The sequence below is a fragment of the Stigmatopora nigra genome, chromosome 6 (assembly GCF_051989575.1).
Source record: "Stigmatopora nigra isolate UIUO_SnigA chromosome 6, RoL_Snig_1.1, whole genome shotgun sequence".
NCBI lineage: Eukaryota > Metazoa > Chordata > Actinopteri > Syngnathiformes > Syngnathidae > Stigmatopora > Stigmatopora nigra.
Genome location: NC_135513.1, coordinates 13,192,011 through 13,210,985, shown reverse-complemented (window position 1 = coordinate 13,210,985; position 18,975 = coordinate 13,192,011). Strand labels below are relative to the sequence as shown.

The 18,975-nt window shown below is 33.9% G+C and overlaps 1 protein-coding gene across 1 annotated transcript in view; it reads left to right on the top strand.

The window, feature by feature from the left end:
• Nucleotides 1-18,975, top strand: part of gstcd (glutathione S-transferase, C-terminal domain containing) — a 33,671-nt gene that overhangs the window by 5,937 nt on the left and 8,759 nt on the right. The window contains exons 4-7 of the mRNA XM_077719842.1: nucleotides 2,957-3,050; nucleotides 16,697-16,812; nucleotides 16,971-17,015; nucleotides 17,090-17,218. Of these exons, the coding sequence (XP_077575968.1) occupies nucleotides 2,957-3,050; nucleotides 16,697-16,812; nucleotides 16,971-17,015; nucleotides 17,090-17,218 (384 nt within the window). The remainder of the gene's footprint in view (nucleotides 1-2,956; nucleotides 3,051-16,696; nucleotides 16,813-16,970; nucleotides 17,016-17,089; nucleotides 17,219-18,975) is intronic.

The following is an 18,975-nucleotide window of genomic DNA, read 5'->3' as shown; positions in this document are numbered from 1 at the left end:
TACTGCTCACATGACCTCCTTTTTGAACACCCTGGATTTGCAATACAGTTATCGATTCATACAGTATGTGTGATTACATTTTTGAAGATTTTCCCTTCAAAGTAACAAACACATTTGTACTCCCTATTAAAACTATGGAGTTGAAAAGTCCGAATCAGGGGGCGGCTTATACGAGAGAAATTGTAAAATTCAACGATTTTAAGGCAATTTAAAGGGTATGGCTTATACTTTGTTAGTTGGTTTTTAAATGTCATGAACTATGTTTCTCGGCAAAGTTAAATTCTACACATGGCTAGTCATTACACCATATTTCATTTAGTTTTCATTTTTAACGACGTAGACATTTTACGATTTTTTTTTTTTGCCTTCCAGAATGAATGTTTAATCTGTTTTGGCTCCTGGCAGACCTTCTTTTAATTGTAAAATGTTTCCTCCCTCTGGCAGCGCTCTACACGACTCTTCACTCATCAAATTAACATTTCAAAAGGTCTTTTTTTTATGGGCCGACTTTATGACGATATGAAGATTATTATTATTCTTTTTATTAGGCCAGATATAAAAAAAAACATCTTGCATTATAGATTAAAACAATCAGCACATACATTTATAATTTTTGCATAGTCGGTACTTTGTTCCAATGGAAAAAAATCTGTTCCACTTTATGTTGGGGGAAAACGAGGTTAGTCGTCACATGGATTGGTTGCAACACTTGCATCCCATGTCCACCAGAAGGCGCTATTAAAATTAGCATAATTAAGCTATTATAAAATATATATTTATTGTTAATTGTTGAGTGGCATACTCTTTTGAAGACATAATAATATAATATATAATAATAATTTATAGCAATTTCAAAGTTTTATGGTCTTAAATATACTTTTTATGTATATTCATCAAAATGTATTAGGAAAATAGTAAAAATTTGATTGACATTCTTGAGCTAGCTAGCTAGTTGCTAATTGTTATTTTAGTTTTGTTTTATGGTCTTCAATATACTTTTTTATGTATTTTCATCCAAATTTATGAGGCAAATAGTAAAAATTTGATTGACATTCTCGAGCTAGCTAGCTAATTGCTAATTGTTATTTTAGTTTTTAGACAAAAACACGAGTTGTGGTAAATAAGTTAATTGAGTCCAATACGCTTTTGTGTTGACACAATAAATAAGAAAATCTAATTTAAATAAATGACACCCAAATCCAACAAAACCTCGCAATACAGTCTTTAATTGTTAATAAATCTACAAAAAAACAAGTTATTATTAACCTACACAAAAACTAATGACTATTCTAACACAATTGGCTTAAAAACCACCAAGGACAAACCTATATGTCCCCTATTTTTTCCCACAAAGGACAATATGTATCCAAGAGATCAGTCATTGTCCTTTCCCCTTCATGTCACGTAACCTGATCTAAGTGGCGTGACAAGAGGAGCGAAATTGGGCGCTCCAGTTTGTTTCCTTTTGGATGACACAGGATGAAATTTAATTGGACTGTCGACATGGAAGATTGAAATCACATATCCACGCTGCGAGGTATGCGAGCTCGCACAGACAAACAATGGCCGCCATTCTAAACCCTGGCCGAGAGGGATTAAGACGTCGATTCCGTGCCGCCGCTGTCACGTCTACAGCTGTTGTGTTGTCATGTCTGCTGTATTGTGTGTATTCGGGAAATAACAAGACAGTCGGTGTCTATGAGTACCTCGAAGGTAGAAAAGTACTATGTTTTCAATGGAACTGAAATATGATCATACATTGCCAACCTCCAAGTCCTGAGGAAATGCAGAAAAACCGCAATCAGGACAGTAACCAGGATTTTTTGGTTTCATGTTTAATGTTGAATCACCTCATTTATTGTCTAAACGCAGTCAGCAGGCAGGCATCCAAATGGAAACAAAACTAGAAGCCAATTCTGGAAATGTTGGGCCCTTAGAAGCAAAACCCTGTTTTGTATCACATAATGATTGAAGTTATTTGGGATTTAAAGACTAAATCTCTTCACCCAGTGTATCCCAATGCCAAGATGTTCAAGTACGGTATTTTAGTCGGTAAAAAAGACAATATCTGCTGTATTTTCTCGCATATAAGCTGTATTTATTTAAAAAAGATGACTGAATCATATATATATATATATATATATATATATATATATATATATATATATATATATATATATATATATATATGTGTGTGTGTGTGTACACATGTATACACACATACACATGTATACATATGTATACATATACATATGCATACATATCGCATATATTTACATATATACACATATATTTACATATATACACATATATTTACATATATACACATATTTACATATATACACATATATTTACATATATACACATATATACATATGTATACATATATACACATATACACATATATCCACACATGTATACATATACACACATGTATACATATATACACATGTATACATATATACATATACACATGTATACATATGTATACATATACACATATACACATGTATACATAGGTATACATATATACACATGTATACATATATACATATCTACATATATATAGATATACATACACATACAATAAGACTTGATATAGTTACGACTGTAATTGTTTTTTTTATTGTGTTTTTTTACGTATAATAAGGTAAGTTAGTGCATAGAGCACAACATTGTTCCTTTTAATTCACAGGATATATATGTAGCCATACGCATTGGTATTTATGTAGGTTTAAGAGTCTCTGTTTAACCAAGCGCTAATGTTTTAGCACGTGGGAGGAATTTCAAGTACAGGGCAAAAACCCACACGAGTATATGGAGAGCACCATAGGTAAACATTTAATTAGGAATTTATAATGCTCCACATTTTCATGAAAAGAGGATTTATTTGTCTCTGGGCTCAAGGCTGTCAGTGGGTTTCTATGGTAACGTCTATCTATGGATATTCCCATAGGAAAGTGGCATTGAAGCGGTCTTCTCTGATCACCCTTGCCCAGAGTGGTCGCTTCCATGGGAGAGTTTACCGGATGCCATTCACCCCACTGAAGGTACGAAAAACTTTTCTCAATACTTTAACTGCCAGTGACTAATCTGTTGGTGTAAACTAACAAGGACTCAAATAACAAAACCAAAGCTGACATTGAAGGACAAGATAAAGTTATCCAATCAAAAATGAGGCCTTTAGAACATAACATGGCAACTTAGAATGATGCAAATACAGCAGACGACCCCACAAAGACTAACAAACACACAGGGTTTAAATAGACAGACATGAGTTGATTACAAAGTACCCTCATCTGATCGCATAATGGACTTTATTGCAAAATTTAACTAGTTTTGGATCTGCCTGTCTTGATATGTTTTTATTCTTTTCTGTACAGTATTTTCACGACTATAAGGCGCACTTAAAAGTCTGAAATTTTCTCCAAAATAGACACGGCGCCTTATAATGTGGTGCGCCTTATAGTTGTGAAAATACGGTAAATGTTTTGACATGATTCTAACGTTTGATTAATGTGTCTTGATATGTTTATTTTTTTTGGTACCGTATTTTCACCACTATAAGGCGCACTTAAAAGTCTGAAATTTTCTCCAAAATAAGCAGTGCGCCTTATAATGTGGTGCGCCTTATAGTTGTGAAAATACAGTAAATACAGTTTTGACACGATTCTAACGTCTGATTAGTATGTAAAAGTCTTAAATGTTCTCTAAAATAGACAGAGCGCCTTATAATCAATCTAGTGTACTTTATATATGGAAAAATAATTAGTACGTTTCATTCATTGAGGGTGCGCCTTATAATGCAGTGCGTCTTATAACGCGGTGCGCCTTATAGTTGTGAAAATACAGTAAATGTTTTGACACGATTCTAACATTTAATTAGTGTGTAAAAACTCTAAACATATCAGGACTTGATTCAAAATGTTGAGGCCCGTAGAAAATAATTTGTTGCCCTCCAAACATGCCAAACATGCCACACACGACTCTGCCACTTGTTCCTGTTAATCTTTTTCAATATCAGCAACCTTGTTAACATCTCCCTGTGCAGTATTACAGTGTTTAGCACCGTGTAATTAAACTGGAGACAAAAAGCAGCCAATTCTCAACCTCCACCCCGCATGGTGAGGTTTTTCAAATCCACACACACGCCTACACACGCAGCGCTAATGCAGTAACATTTTCTCTACAATACACCAGCTACTCTAACACAAACCTGGTCCTTCAACCGTCGTCTCATTCATTTATCGTTTTAACGAGGGTCATAAATGCCGTGAATATATTTTTGTCCGTGTTGCCAGATTACAAACAATAACTTTGGAGAGAAAAGTGCTGACTTACCGCTTTAAAATGAGTGTTTACTTCCACAATCAATGCGTTTTATTGTCAAAACCCCAAAGGGTGACAAAGTGTACATTGTGCTCACACAGTGTGATTGGAAATACTGCAATCTGCAATACTTCAAGTTGAGTGTCCACATTTAAACATTGGATTGGTTAGATCTGTGAATGATAGTGTAAGAAAAGATCACATTTATAATCTGACTATTTTGAATTTATGATATGGAAAAAAACATATTTTAACACAATAATGCCATTTAAAACCATAACAATGTCATACAATAATTTTCTGAAGCATTTTACAATGATTACCGTATTTACTCGCATATAAGCCGCGTCCATGTATAAGCCGCACCTTTAAAATTTGCTTAAAATTTTAGAATTCTTCAATTTCTCGCATATAAGCCGCCCCCTGACTCCCAATTTTCAGCTACATGTTCATAGTTTTAATAGAGAGTACAATTGTGTTTTATTTTGAAGGGAAAATCTTAAGAAAAGTCATCACAAGTGGTATTTTTGAGATACTATATGACTCAGAAGCATATTTTTTGGGTCAATATCATAAGATAGCTATGCACCGAGTTTTTTCAAGATATGTACCGTATTTTCACGACTATAAGGCGCACCCTCAACGATCCATATGTAAAGCACACTGGATTATAAGGCGCCCTGTCTATTTTGAAGAAAATTTAAGACTTTTAAGTGCGCCTTATAGTCGTGAAAATACGGTATGTTTATTTACCCAGTGAGGATATAAAATATACCTGTGCTAATTGATGCTTAAATTTCCTAGCAAGCCATGCATGGCCTTTAGAAAATAAAAAATACTGTTAATAATGAGATGTTTTGCTGCTTATTTTAGTGGGTAATTATGTCATAGTAATCACCATCTGTTCACCTCCTCATTTATTAATATTCATTATGTTTTTTTTATTGGCAGCCTGGTGATAGAGTGGGTTGTGTGTTTGGTTCACAGTTCTGAGACGTAGGGTTCAATCCTCAGTGGGATGTGATTTGTCTATGTGGGTTTTCTTTGGGTTTTATAGCTGATTTGTGCAGTTTTTTTGCATAAATGTGCTTGTAAAGGAACAGGAAATGTTGATAGTGGGATGTTAAGTATTGATTTTGTCGTTTTTTTGTGGTTTTTCAATCTAGGGCCCTTGTTTTAACTTTTTGTGAGTGTTCTTCTATTATTATCCTTGATTGATGATGCTCTTTACTTGGGAGAAAGGCTGGAATTAACGAGGAGAAAGTGCATGCAATCAGTTCTTTAATGCTTACTCATCTAATGTTCTTTTCCTTTTGAAATATAAAGTCTAAAGGCAATCTTTTCTTAATACGATGGTTGAAATAGTCAAATGTTACCATTTAATGGGCATTCAAAATTATTTTGTTTGTTTGATTGTATTGTTTTAAACACAAAAAAATACATAAATCTGGAGCAATGCATGTAAATGCGTTCGTGGCTGCAGTGCTTTTAATCAATATGCTTGAAATATATTCATAGTCTTTGTATGCATTTTATCAAATACTTTTCACAAAATAGGCTTTCAGGAAGATATATTTTTGGTCTTTTGGGCCTTCAAGATACTCAAACTTGGCAAAAAATGATATTTAATCGACTAAAAATGGTAGAAATGCTAATTGATTATCTCGATTTAACTCTTAAAAACATTAATTTACCTGATTTTTGTTTTTCTTCAAGGCTGACAGTCAAAAAAAGTCCCTGAAAAACAAAACTTTGAATAATTATGATAAAAATTGAGGTCTTATGATATAAAAATGAACATTGTAATTTTCGCCAATTTTTTCGTATAATACTACGAATAGCAATTGACTAATTTCTGGAAAGTTTTCTCAAAGGAAAAATAAACTTTAACTATAAAAATACAAACAAATAAATGCACTCTGATGTATGAAAAAATAAGATTTATGTGATGTTTAGAATCTTGTTTTGCAAAACAAGCGTGGGTGTCTGGGAATCTAGCGTTAATGGAGGTTGCAGAGTACACGGTGGAGGGTTAGCTAACGCTAGAAAGACAGAGTGACAGCAGCAGATGAGATGACACTCGGATAGTCTGACAAGAGACAACCGTTATCGAGATAAACAAGGCCAACGGTAAAAGCATGGAAAGACAAGTAGGCTGATGGAGGAGCCCACATAGTTGTCATAGTTGAGGCATGCTGCGATGGAGTCCTCCGGGCTTGTTTTGGGAAACCACAGTCAATTCCCCAGTCTTCCTTTGGAGCTTTTTTTAAGCATGACTTCATTTGAACAGGCAGCGATTTCGCTTTTTGTTTGGGTATTTCGGTTTTCTGATTTTTATCGGTGAAATGCGGAAGCAGTGTTTTAATGGGTTGGAGAATTTAACAGGGTTCAATGGCAGTGCAGTCAGTGTATTTTAAGAGAATTTTTAGACGATTTTTTGGATATTACATTGTGTCTATGATACGTTCTATCGGAAATTACAGACAATGTTTAGGGTTTTTGGAGGAATTTTTAATAATAATAATAATGATAATTGGACATAGGCTTTTGTCATCATTATTGGCTAAAAAATGCCTAATTGTCATCATACCCAGAAACTGTATATGATGAAATTATAGGATAGCATAGAGCCACTGCACCTGTGCGTGCCGCCATCTTGGATCAAAAAATGTTATTTTTATTTTAAAAAATACCAAAAAAAGGAGTATTTTTTTAATAGAAAAACAGTATGGGCTTTATCCCTGAATATTCAGTTTTTTATAGATATAATACAATGTTTATTTTAGCTTTTTTATATATATATTTATAGGTTTTACAAAATTATTTTTGAACTAAAAACACAGAAAAAATTGATTAAAAAAATGACAATTATTGATTTAAAAGGGGGAAAATCAGTTAATTTAATATACATCTATACTCTTCATTTGAATTTTATCCTAAAACAGAAAGTCCAAACTCATGATTTACTTTCCCGGGCCACACAAAAATGATACGGCGGGCCAGGTTTGGCCCCTGTGCCGCCACTTTGACACACATGTGACAATTATTGATTTAAAAGGGGAAATTTTCAGGAAATTGTTGTATTTTCATTTATTTTTCAAACTAGTTATTACAGAGTATTTTCGAACGTGTTGCTGCATTGTTCGAGTTTGTCAGTTATCGGATAATTTTATCTGAATGTAACAAACGTGACTTCTTCCCAAGCACGTTGCCGCTATAACTGGCGTTGAGATAATTACTGCATTTGATTCAAGTGAAGTTTTTGAATTTCCCTCAGATTATCTTTGACTTGATGCTGTGATTCCCTCAGGGCTAAGTACAAATTACTGTCATCGGAACTTCAAACCAATACTTTGTTGCTGTCTCGGGGTATTAAAATATTTTCCCACTTGGTGAGACTTGTTTCTCACTTCAGTTTTTGAAATGAAATTCTTCATTCTATTGCATTTACTCTTTTAATGTCAAGTTAAAATCATTTGATGAAACAGTTTAAGTTACCTTCTCTAAGGAAGTGTCGTAAGCTCACTATCTAGAGTTATTTTCTTCTCACTTGTGGGTCTTATTTCGAAAGATAATAGTATACTACAACTTACTGTAACACATTTCATACAAATCAGTAGTTCTGGTTATAGTTAGTCTCTAGAAAGAGTCATTCAATTGCATCTTAAAACATTATTTGTAAAATTCAACCCACAATCACGGCTCATTTCTTGTCAGACAGTAAGTGTTATTTTTTATTTTCTAGAGGGTCAGAATCAGGTTTTAAAATGTATCTATTTAATTTTTTGCTCTACAAACTAAATTAAATGTACTACAACACATTGCAACATAAGCCGAAGTGCAAGGAAAGATTTTCTAAAGGCGAACGGTCTGCTAGCTCTCGCGAGAAGCTAATGCTAAGGGGTACTCGGACATTTGGTCGCCGGACGTTTGGTCCCCGTACGTTTGGTCGCTCGGATGTTTGGTCGCCGGACATTTGACAAGATGACAAAGTTTACTGTTGAAATCAGCACTCAAATTTATATTCATGAAAGATAGTTTAATATCTAAATATCTACTGTTGAAACCAGCTCTCAAAATTATATTCAACCAGGCGGCCAAACGTCCGGGCGACCAAACGTCCGGCCACGATACTATAGTAGCATCCTACAAGCACGATATTGTCTGCAGTTTAGAAATATTTGACTTTTTCCAGATTTCCGTTTTGTTTTGAATGCATTTCTCCATCTAAATACTTAACCGAGGTATCAGATCAGAACTCAGTACTATCAGCAGAATCAGGTGACCTGGACTGAAATTGAGATAAGAAAAATATGAACAAAAATCACTTATCAGTATCCAGCTAATTTTTTTTCATGGTATTTTTGGGGAAAATAAAAATGCTTGTTTGTTGTCAGAGTTCGAGAGGTATAACAGTTCAGGATGTCATAAATTTGAATGTAATTCTTCGTCTAATCGTCCATACGACACACATAATGGCTGTAGCTAATTAGTATGCCCTTGATTAATGCCTCATTTTCAAGCCAAGTGCAGATCATCCATGCAGTGCCGAGGCAATTATATCAGAGCCATATTGAGTGTGTCATTGCCATTTGCGGAAAATGAGTATCGTAAGTAGCACTGAACCAGGGTTATTTTTTATCCAAGGTATTTTATTTAAAACGAAGGCTTCTTTGAATGGTGTTATGACAGCGAGACAAAATTTGATCATTGGGAATTGTCCTTTTGTTAATACTTCAATTGCAATCATATTCATGAGAGAAAGTTTAATATTTAAGAGAAAGAGTTTAATATCTAAGTACTGTTTAATATCTAAGTACTGTTTAATATCTAAATATTGTTTAATATCTAAGTACTGTTTAATATCTAAGTACTGTTTAATATATAAGTACTGTTTAATATCTAAGTACTGTTTAATATCTAAGCACTTTAATATCTAAGTACTAGAAACCAGCTCTTAACATTATATTCATGAGAGAGTTTATTATCTAAATATCTACTGTTTTCAACAGTACTTAGATATTAAACAGTACTTAGATATTGAACAGTACTTAGATATTAAACAGTACTTAGATATTAAACAGTACTTGGATATTAAACAGTACTTAGATATTAAATAGTACTTAGATATTAAACAGTACTTGGATATTAAACAGTACTTAGATATTAAACAGTACTTAGATATTAAACAGTACTTAGATATTAAACAGTACTTAGATATTGAACAGTACTTAGATAATAAACAGTACTTAGATATTAAACAGTACTTAGATATTAAACAGTACTTGGATATTAAACTCTCTCTCATGAATATACTTTTGAGAGCTGGTTTCAACAGTAAACTCTCTGTTACCATTTGACCGGCGACCAAACGTCCGAGCACCAATAATCTTTGTACTATAACACACCAGTTGACTGACGTCAGTCAATAGACAGATTGGTCGCCAGCCAGTCGTAGAGCACACACAAAGACTCCACCATCAAGCAGGAATTGAACTAAAAGAACCACTGCATTTGTGTATCAAATCAAGATGTAAATATCTGGAAATTTTATCCTCACATCCATCTTTGTTGTAAAACCTGAAACCAAATGCAAAGCCTTATATGTAACACAATGCCATTTTTATAGTTCAATTTAGATGTGACTGCACTGTGCCTGTTTATCACCTCCACACATCAGATATTGCTGAACGTGCAGGTTTCTTTGAAAAATTTGAATTATTCATCATCACTCTGCAGCCTACTTCAACCAACCAATTGCTTCTGACTTTCTCATGTCCCGTTTTAGCTGCCTCAGCCAGGCATGTTTCCTCTTTTAGGTCTCTAGACTAAACACTTTCTCTTTAGACCTGGTAAATCGACACCTTGTGACATAGTCTCCAATAGTTTATTTAACCCAGAGAAGCAAATGTGATAGTATTGAGTGTGAGAACAACATGTCGTCCTTCACTGAAGGAAGTACCGTATTTTCACGACTATAAGGCGCACCGCATTATAAGGCGCACCCTCAATGAATGACATTTTTCCATATATAAGGCGCACTGTATTATAAGGCGCACTGTCTATTTTGGAGAAAATTTAAGACTTTTAAGTGCGCCTTATAGTCGTGAAAATACGCTAATTGCTATTGATCTCTAGGTATGAAGCACTCACTACTTTACAGTCACCTCTAGAGCCAGCCATTGTTGATGTTTTGGATTTTTTTGTATAAAATCTTGCAGTGGGGGAGGAGCTATATAATGGAAGGTGTTGTAAACTAAGATGGCATCTGCATATTTAACAGTATTGTTTCAGTTCAGGCGTTTATGTTTTTTTAATATCCGATAGTGGTGGTTTTTGGTTTTTGGTTTTCTTTTTTTTCCATTTATAAGGTGCACTGGATTATAAGGCACACTGTCTATTTTGGAGAAAATTTAAGACTTTTAAGTGCGCCCTATAGTCGTGAAAATATGGTAATCGATTCTAAATCTAAAAATCAAGTGTTGACATTATTAGAATAGCACTGCCAGACAGAACAAATTTAACACATACAGTCAATTTTATCCAAAAGGAGGGTATTATTATCATAGTGTCTGCTTTTCGTTTAGTTTTGACTTTAATATCTACTATTTTTCCATCATGAATATAAATAAATTGTACATTTCGACAGTTTAAGACTCTTCAACACTAAATGTTGGACAGGCATTCCTTGTTTTCTTGTCTGCTAATTTGACAAGAAAATAACCAGCAGGCATTGAACGACGTCTTAAGACTTTGACAAATCATTTTGAGACATTCTGCTTAGTGACAATACACATTGGCGGAAGGATAATTCCATAGAAAGTTTCAAGTTTTTTTGCTGAGAAACCCTGAGGTTGAAAACAAGTTTTTTTCATTACGAGGAAATGCAAACAAAATAACTACACAAAGGAATGTGCTGAAAGATGAGCATGTTGACCAACTTTTGTTCTTTTTAAAGAATTTAAAGTCTGAATACTGACAGGCCAAACAAAAACAGTGCTCTACCGGAGTATTGTCTTTTCTCTTTTGGCCCTGGAATGCTTGATTTTGGATTACCGTATTTTCACGACTATAAGGCGCACTTAAAAGTCTTAAATTTTCTACAAAATAGACAGGGCGACTTATAATCCAGTGTGCTTTAAATATAGAAAAAGAAAATAAATATGTCATTCATTGAGGATGCGCCTTATAATGCAGTGCGCCTTTAAATGTGGTGCGCCTTATAGTCGTGAAAATATGGTAGATTAAATTAGATTAGAACTATATTTCATCCCGTATTTGGGAAATTTCCTTGGTTTCAGTTGAAAGACAGACACAGAAGACATTGTAGACCTAGTTTGATCGCAATTTTGTGCGTCTAAGAGCTTCAAGGTGGTTTTTGAAGAGGTTCAGAAACAGTAATTAATGTATGATAATTGGTTTGAGTTCCAAGGTATTTGTGGTTAGGACCGAGATGGTGGTTTGCCTGAATGCAATCTTTTTCAAGGGAAATACACACTCACCGCTAGAGCCAGCTCTTGTTGATGTGTTGGAATTTTTTTTTGGTACAAAATCTTGCATTGGAGGAGGAGCTTTGTGATCAAGCTCATGTTTTGACCTGCCAAAAAAAAGCAATGGTTATTGAGTGCAAAACATCATTTTTGCACTAAAATCTGAGAAAATATTATAGTGAAAGCTATATGTTATTCATTTGTAAAAACTTGTATACTTTAGTTCTGATCGATAGATATTTTTGGACAGTTTTTTCAAATTTCTGTCTTTCACAACGAAGTAACTGCTTTTAAACTCAGCCACCATATTAGTTTTTATTTAATACTTATTGCTACAACGTGGGTACATTATATATTTATTCATGTATTTATTTATTAACTTATTACCTATCTATTTATGTCAAAAATGTCTTTTTCTGTGTCTGTATTCTCACCCTCTTGCTACTGTGACAACAAAATTTCCCAAATACGGGATAAATAAAGTTATCCAATCCAATATGAGGAAATACACAGCTATTACACAGTAAATATTTGTACAAAAACACTTGCACATGCATTCATTGGCTACTAATTCAACCAGATCCGTTTCAAATGAGGTATGTTTTTGGACTCATTTGAATCTGATGTAATCCGGGAAACTAGTTCCATGGATGATGTCACTTGTTTGGCTGAGATAAATAAACGTGATGCAGTTTTATGGGTTTTTAAAGGCACGCTTTGCAGACAAGAAAAATACATGCTCAAACCTGCACAAAGCGACCTCTCGCCCACGGCCCGTCTGGTCATGCTTTGACAGAAATTCCATAGGCGCCCAAGGATGCACGCCGGGGAGTTTTTCTTCTTCCTCGTTTTGACTTCATTAGCATGGCGATTCGGGTTGTCATCGCGGCCTTTCAACAGAAACGCAGAAAAATGTCAGCAAGAGCTTTAGTGAAAGCAAACTTTTGGTTACCGTATTTTCACGACTATAAGGCGCACCGCATTATAAGGCGCACCCTCAATGAATGACATTTTTTTCCATATATAAGGCGCACTGTATTATAAGGCGCACTGTCTATTTTGGAGAAAATTTAAGACTTTTAAGTGCGCCTTAAAGTCGTGAAAATACAGGTAATTGCTATTGACTTCCAGGTATGAAGCACTCACTACTTTACAGTCACCTCTAGAGCCAGCCATTGTTGATGTTTTGGATTTTTTTGTATAAAATCTTGCAGTGGGGGAGGAGCTATATGATGGAAGATTTTGTAAACTAAGATGGCATCTGCATATTTAACAGTATTGAGTATTCAGTTCAGGCGTTTGTGTTTTTTTAATATCCGACAGTGGTGGTTTTTCGTTTTTGGTTTTCTGTTTTTTTTTTCATATAAAAGGCGCACTGGATTATAAGGCGCACTGTCTATTTTGGAGAAAATTGAAGACTTTTAAGTGCGCCTTATAGTCGTGAAAATACAGTAGTTATTTTCAAGATTCTGGCTTTCACAATTCAGTCATAATGTTATTTTTCATTTTGTACTTATTGCTATAATGTTGATACATCTTTTTCCTGCTTTTCCTTTTTACATATCTGGCAACTTATACAATTTTCCTGCATTTTATACATTTTTTTGATCATTTCCAATTGTAAACGGGCAAAAAATGTTTTTTTAAAGTTCTTTTTTTTGTGAAACTGATCTTGTCTTTCCCATTTTGGCTCTAATCCGGCTCGTCTTGGTCAATGGTAACAGACGCAAATGTCATCATTGATTGCTAATGTTTTTGCGCATTATATAAGCACATGTCAATCACTTCTGCCTTTTCACTATATAAATATAGCGCGTCAGCAAGCAATGTTCCCAGACAGTCGAGCTGTCAGTGTCATAAACTGATACTTAAAGAATCTTGAATTTAGTGGTGCATAATGATTGGGCGCCGCGTCCATTTTGTAGAAAATTTTAGACTTTTAAGTGCGCCCTATGTGAGTAAATACATGCCGCATTTTTTAAAAATCGTTTAATAAGGGTAATTGCAATTATTAATAAGGGGAGCAATTGGCTAAGGTTGACAGTTGTGTTTATACATTGAATTGTGTGAATTATTTATACATAAGATTTGCCTGACTGCTAGAATTACATCTTTTAAACAGCCTCGTCAATCCTGTCATCGTTTTATGTGACAACGCATATTTCAGGACTGGACAGGTGACACTTGGAGGCGCATATTTTTCCTCTCTGGCAGTAAAACATGTAACATGAAACAGAAACTGTTGCATTTTAAGAGGGCTTCCTTGGGGGCTAATAAACCTGTGTTGCGGTTCGACTTCATTTTAATGCTGGCTAATCGGACTAATTTGATAGCAGTAAATGCTCAATCCATTTGAATGCCAAGGTTGAACGGATCTGATATCTACCATTTATAAATAGTTGTTAATTACTTTAGCATTACTTCTAAAATTAGGTCTTATTTAGGCTCCTTTTTAACAGTTCTTTTCGTGTCAGTTGTACTACAAAAAAGATCGTACAAAAAGAACATTTGAGAGAGTTTACTATTGAAGCCAGCTCTCAAAATGATATTCATGAGAGAGTTTAATATCTAAGTACTGTTTAATATCTTACTACTGTTTAATATCTAAGTACTGTTTAATATCTAAGTACTGTTTAATATCCAAGTACTGTTTAATATCCAAGTACTGTTTAATATCTAAGTACTGTTGAATATCTAAGTACTGTCTAATATCTAAGTACTGTTTAATATCTAAGTACTGTTTAATATCTAAGTACTGTTTAATATCTAAGTACTGTTTAATATCTAAGTACTGTTTAATATCCAAGTACTTTTTAATATCCAAGTACTTTTTAATATTGAAGTACTGTTTAATATCTAAGTACTGTTTCATATCTAAGTACTGTTTCATATCTAAGTACTTTTTAATATCTAAGTACCGTTTAATATCCAAGTACCGTTTAATATCTAAGTAATGTTGAATATCTAAGTACTGTCTAATATCTACGTACTGTTTAATATCTAAGTACTGTTTAATATCTAAGTACTGTTTAATATCTAAGTACTGTTTAATATCTAAGTACTGTTTAATATCTAAGTACTGTTTAATATCTAAGAGAGAGTTTAATATCTAAGTACTGTTTAATATCTAAGAGAGAGAGTTTAATATCTAAGTACCGTTTAATATCTAAGTACTGTTTAATATCTAAGTACTGCTTGATATCTAAGAGAGAGAGTTTAATATCTAAGTACTGTTTAATATCCAAGTACATTTCACCGGCGACCAAAAGACCGGTGACCAAACGTCCGGTCATGATGTGCAACTGGTCTCCATTCAAAACGGATGGCTGTTATTTAACTTGGTTTTAAAAAATCTATTTTAATGAGAGAACTTCTTTTACCCTCCCGCAGAGCGCACACCTACCAATTAGAATGAATTTTCCTGAAATCCCATTCTAATTTGCATCCGACCTGCCAAATATAATTGGACACAGGCTTTTTTAATAACACTTTTTTTTGCATCTCTCAGATACTGAAATGTGAAGTGATCTTCAAACTCAATCAGCGCCATTCAAAATGAGCTCAAGTGTGGCCTTAATCTTCAAATTTCACATTGCTCACTTGTCTTAACACCCGCAGCGTAACCACGGAGAGACTCGGGGGGGAAACAGGAGGCTCTTCAGTTCCATGTCGTGTTTACATTCTAATCTGGTGATGGAATTGGCTGATAAATCCCTGGCCACTCCTGCAAAATTCAAGGCTAATGGAGGCACTCAGGGTTTAGTGGTAAGAGTCGTAGCCTGGGCTAATGGACTCTCCTCTTGCACCCCCATCCTGAACCCTTTCCTACCACTAACCCAACAAAGTACAATACCCGGCAAAGTGATTCTCATAAATCGAATGCTGCTTGTTATTTTCTTGTTAAATGGAGAGGTTCAGAGAAGCGTAATAATGCAGACATTTTTTTTTTATGTAGAATGTTGGTTGCTAAGTGGTAAACAGCAAGCTTTTTACAGCAGTCTACATCAAATGTAATGTTTTAATGTTATCTGAGATGTGTTTTTGTTTGTCTGCTTGGCATTTGGTCAAATTTTAGTCTCCATGTTTGATTTGTTGAATTATTTCAGTTATTTTTGTGCTTTGGGAACTTTTATGTGAAGATAAGAACAATGTGGAATGTTTTGTTCTTCCAGTTTAACAAAGAAAATAGGTGGTAATTGTTAAATATTGTTGGTTATTAACACATGAGCATTTTTAATTTATCGGAGGGAGTGCTTATGTTTTTTTTTTTTTTGCTGCTTTTGATTGGCTAGATCAGGGGTGGGCAAATTTTTAGGCCCGGGGGCCATATTGACTTTAAAAATTTGACAGATGGGCAAGGTCAGCACAAGATACGATAACATATAAAAAAGTGCATCCGTTAACAGTACATATGAAACATAAACAGAAAAAAGGACTAAAGTATTAACATAGTCATCTCTCATCATTAAAGTAAAAAGTATAAAGTACTAAGTCAAGTAAAAATGTATTAAGAACTATTAAAATGTCATTTAAAAAAAGATAGAGCGGCTGAAAAACACAAAAAACAAATAAGAGTGGACAGAGCTACTGCCACTAGCTTCCGCGGGACGGCGCCATCTTGGAGAAGAAAAAAAAACATTATTTGGACAACATCAGACGGCCGGATTAAAAAGCCTAGCGGTCCGGATGTGGCCCGCGGGCCGTAGTTTGCCTATGTCTAGGCTAGATAGTTGAAATGAACGCACATGCCAACAATAGTTGAATTATTAACAAGTGTAAAAGTGTAAAAGGCTTCTTTTAAGGGAACTACATTAAGCTACAGATATATATATATATTTAAAATTAATTATTTGCTATTAAATTGTTTTCTTTTCCAGGGAAAATGTCAAACATCCGCACAGTTAGGAAGAGGCAGCAACTGAATAACTTGGTTGCCATGGTGACACAACTAGCCAAACCAGGATACATTGTTGTGGATTTCTGTAGCGGAACTGTGAGTTTATTTTTATTTATTTTTCTTATTTTGAAATACTGACAATGTTGTAGAAGCCGCAAAACATAACTTTTTTTTTAATATTTCTTAAGCATTATCTGTTTACTTGACCCCAAGTCATATTTTCTGTCCATAACTGTTTTATGATTTGCTGGCAGGGTCATGTGGGGATTGTTTTGGCTCATTCCCTCCCACAGTGTCAGGTAAATTCAGATTAAATTGTCAAATAGCTAAAAAAAAGTGAGATTTAAACAGTTAAACGTATTTGGTATTTCAGGTTCTTCTCATAGAAAACAAGGAAGAATCTCTGATTAGGGCGCATCTTCGCAGTGCTGAACTCGGACTCCAAAATATTGGCTTCATTCAAGCTAACCTGGATTATTTTACTGGACCTTTTCAAGTTGGGGTGAGTGGATTTAATTTGGTATTTTATGGGATTGCATATGGATTATTTTTATTTGAATCAATACACATGAATGACTTTTTCAGATAAAGTTATCATATTTTTTTGGGTGTCATGAAGTCACCTTGCCATTGGAGTTTTAGGCATGTTTTTATGCGCATATAAGCCGTACCTTCGATTCAGTCATAATTAATAGAGTCAAAAAATTTAAAATTTAACTTGGGTATAGATGTGGAATTACTTAGTAAAAATCCAAATTATGAATGAGAAATTACTTAAAATCTAAAAGTTACTTTAAAAATCACTTAAGATCTAAAAATTACTTTAAAAAATTACTTAAACTCTAAAAATTACTTTAAAAAATTACTTAAAATCTAAAAATTATTTTTAAAAAATACTTAAAATCTAAAAATTACTTTAAAAAATTACTTAAAATCTAAAAATTACTTTAAAAAATACTTAAAATCTAAAAATTACTTTAAAAAAATTACTTAAAATCTAAAAATTACTTTAAAAAATTACTTCAAATCTAAAAATCCAACTTATACTAAGTAAAAAAAATGTTAATAAATATAACCTTCCCAGCATACAATTAAAACTATTAAACATTTGCAATCAAGTAATACTAAGCGACATATTCAATATTTATTTAGCACAAAACAGCAATTCAAAAAACTAAACATCAAATTTAACACATCACCCCAAAAATAAAACAAAAATCAGATTCAAATCATAGTTAAACATTTCAATTGAAAAAATAACAAATGCAACTTACTTTTGTCTTGTTTTTATGCGCATATAAGCCTTACCCTCGATTCAGTCATTTTTTTGGTTGCCAAAAGCGGCTTATATGCGAGTAAATACCATAATTTGTCTGGTATAATAAAGTAGGATTGCGAGTTCTCCAAAACTTTGTTAGTTTTGGCTTCTTACCATTCAAGGTTGTTTTTTTATGCAACTTGTAAATGAATAAAACATTGACCCTAATGAGACAATGCAAAAAGGTGGATACCATTTGAGGCTACACAATTTGGTGTCGATCCAGATAAGGATTGTTCGTCCTTGGCGGAGGTCCCAGCTTGACTGTGTGTCATTATAATTATGCAAAACATCCAAGTGTCAATGTCTTAAGATGCATGGCTTTCCCCAAGGTGTGTTTTTTCACGTTTTTTGTGTTAAAATGCCAACCAGTGATCATTCCTGTCTAAGGGCACTCAGAGAGAGCTTTTCATTTCCTCAAGTGCCGCTTTAATCACTAGCCTTTTAGCAAGCGCCACTTCTGTCAAACACAGTGCAAGACTGTTATTACTGAAAGATCCACGAAATGGAAAGCTAAAGGACACTTGGGTTTAAACTATGGCTAAATTTTTGGTGATATTTGGACAGTCTTTTTGTAAACTGTTTATTACTGAGGGTATCTTGTTTTTGAAGGGGGTTTTATTTACTGCTATTGACAGTTGGTGATATGAACTCCATTTTAACTGGTATGATCATGTTCAAGGGTAATTGAGAAGGATAGATGTCCAATTTGGAAGCAGAAAAATGAGAGTGCTAGTGCGGAAATTTGATTTTTAGTGAAAAATGACTGTATTAATAATCAAAACTGGGACAAAGTTAACAAAATAAACTCTAAACAGGGAAGACGCAAACTGACAAAGAGGACAAACATTACTTACTTGAACAGGAAACATTCAACAAAACACGGGGTTTTAAATACACAGACAATGGTTGATTACGAAATTACGATGTGTTATATTAGG